The 2,452-nt window shown below is 41.0% G+C and overlaps 1 protein-coding gene across 1 annotated transcript in view; it reads left to right on the forward strand.

The window, feature by feature from the left end:
* NDC1 (NDC1 transmembrane nucleoporin) overlaps positions 1-2,452 on the forward strand; it is a 59,230-nt gene that overhangs the window by 33,967 nt on the left and 22,811 nt on the right. The window contains exon 14 of the mRNA XM_010847153.1: positions 2,245-2,295. Coding sequence (XP_010845455.1) covers positions 2,245-2,295 — 51 coding nt within the window. The remainder of the gene's footprint in view (positions 1-2,244; positions 2,296-2,452) is intronic.

Genomic DNA, 2,452 nt, shown 5'->3' on the forward strand with positions numbered 1-2,452 from the left:
TAGATAGCATATTGAAAAGCAGAGATATTACTTTGCCAACAAAGGTCCGCCTAGTCAAGGCTATGGTTTTTCCAGTAGTCATGTATGGATGTGAGAGTTGGACTGTGAAGAAAGCTGAGCGCCGAAGAATTGATGCTTTTGAACTGTGGTGTTGGAGAAGACTCTTGAGAGTCCCTTGGACTGCAAGCAGATCCAACCAGTCTATCCTAAAGGAGATCAGTCCTGGGTGTTCACTGGAAGGACTGATGCTGAAGCTGAAACTCCAATACTTTGGCCACCTCATGCAAAGAGTTGACTCATTGGAAAAGACTCTGATGCTGGGAGGGATTGGGGGCAGGAGGAGAAGGGGACGACAGAGGATGAGATGGCCGGATGGCATCACCAACTCAATGGACATGGGTTTGGGTAGACTCCGGGAGTTGGTGATGGACAGGGAGGCCTGGCATGCTGCGATTCATGGGGTCGCAAAGAGTCAGACACGACTGAGTGACTGAATGAACTGAACTGAGGGCAGATAGCTGAGCGAGCACGTGTATTATAGTTCTGGGTGGTGAGATGAGGTAGCAGGCACCTGGAACAGCTTGTCAGGCTCATTAGCTGTTGTAAAGACTGAAATTTTCTTTGAATGAGATGGATGACTACTGCATGGTTTTACCCGCAAGAATGACATGATGTAACCTTACATTTTGAAAGTACTGCTGTGTTGAGACTAGATCCTCAGGGGGCAGGAGTGGAAGCAGAGAGACAGTAGTAAAGCTGTTAAAGTAATCTGGTGACTTGATGATGGTATCTGGATAATGATATCTGTGACCTGAGTGATGGTGGTGGAGACTGTAAAATGTGATCAAAGTCGGGGTGTATTTTGAAGATAGGTATGATAGGATTTGCTTATGGTTTAGTTGTGGTGTGAAAGAATCAGTGTTGATTGTGAAGCTTTTGGCCCAAGGATCTGAAACAATGTAGTTGCAGTTTATTGAGTTGCAACTTTCTGATGATTCTGGAAAAGAGATTTGATAGAGACGAGGTAGGGAAATCATGAGTCTGATTTTAGACATAGCAATTTTGAGATACTAGACAATCCAGTGATATAAGATATTAGACATGTATCTGAAATCTAGGGGAAAGTCCAGGTTAGGATTGAAATTTTGGAAGTCATCAGAGCATGAAAGCCATGAGACTCCATGAAAATTATTGGAGAGTGTAGGTATAGAAGAAAAGAGATGCAAGAACTGGAACCGTTTGATGACAATGTCTGGGAGATGAGGAATAGCAAAGGAGACCGAGCATCATTAAGGTGAGAAAGAACCAAGAAAAGGGTGTTTCAGACTGAAGTGTCAGATGCTGCTGAAAAGAAAACATGCTGCTATGTCTGAAAAGAAGCATGAGGTTCAAACTAAAAATGAACTGGTGTGCTAGGAATATAGAGGTCATTGAGTCCTTGACGAGAGCTATTGGGTGGAGTAGTGGCAACAAATACCTGACTGGCATGGGTCCCAGAGAGGCTGGGAGAGGAATTGGAAGACACAGAGAAGCTACATCTTTCAAGGAGATTGACTGTAAGGGGACCAGAGAAATGGGCTAATAGCTGGGGGAAGTTGAGAGGTCAGGGAAGGGTTTTATTTCTTCAGATGGGAGAAGTAAGAACATGTTTGTTGATAGAATGCTCAGTTAATAGAGAGGGCAGATCTGAAGGCATTTTACAAAACGTCAGCATCACCTGTGGCTCCCTGTGTGTAAGTACTGCTGTGTCATGAATTCACTTTCAGCTCAGTTGGGTTATGTAGCTTTTAACTTAATACTAAGAAAATTATTTTCCTTGTAAGTATCAACTAGTAGAAAACTACTTCTGTCTTAAGATCTATTTCTTTTTTTTTTTTGGTAGATGAAACATGCTCTTTTTTTGGCATTAATATTAAGAGATTAAAGGGTAGGACAGTTGTAGAGAATTGAGAAAGAATATGGTTTTAGGAAATGTCACCAGAACTACTTTTTGATTATGACAGGGCTCTCATTTGAAGGCTAGACCTGTGTACATGGGAGTGCAGTTTAGATTAGATGGCCTGTCTTGGTTATCCAATTTATAGTACAAAGGTATTTACTTACGTGGTTTACTTTACCTTTCTTTGTAAAGTGTGATGTGTTTCATTTAAGTTAGTGTCCGGAAGAACCTGGAAATGTGTAATATTATATTTGAGTAGCATTGAACTGTTCATGTGATAATTCTTCCCTTTTTTTCCATCTCAGGTTAAGAATTTCTTATCAAAACGAGTGCTGATAATGTATTTTTTCAGTAAGGTAAGAATATGTAGTTATAACATTGGGAGTGGGGGGAGGGAAAACAAAATAAGAAATGAAGTAGCAAATAGGATTAGACTTTTCAATATTTAGTTTGATCCTAGCAAGCCAAACAGCTTGGCATCATGCTTCACTAAACCTCCCTTTAAACAGTACC

This window comes from Bison bison, unplaced genomic scaffold, assembly GCF_000754665.1.
Source record: "Bison bison bison isolate TAMUID 2011002044 unplaced genomic scaffold, Bison_UMD1.0 scf7180017864244, whole genome shotgun sequence".
Taxonomy (NCBI): Eukaryota; Metazoa; Chordata; class Mammalia; order Artiodactyla; family Bovidae; genus Bison; species Bison bison.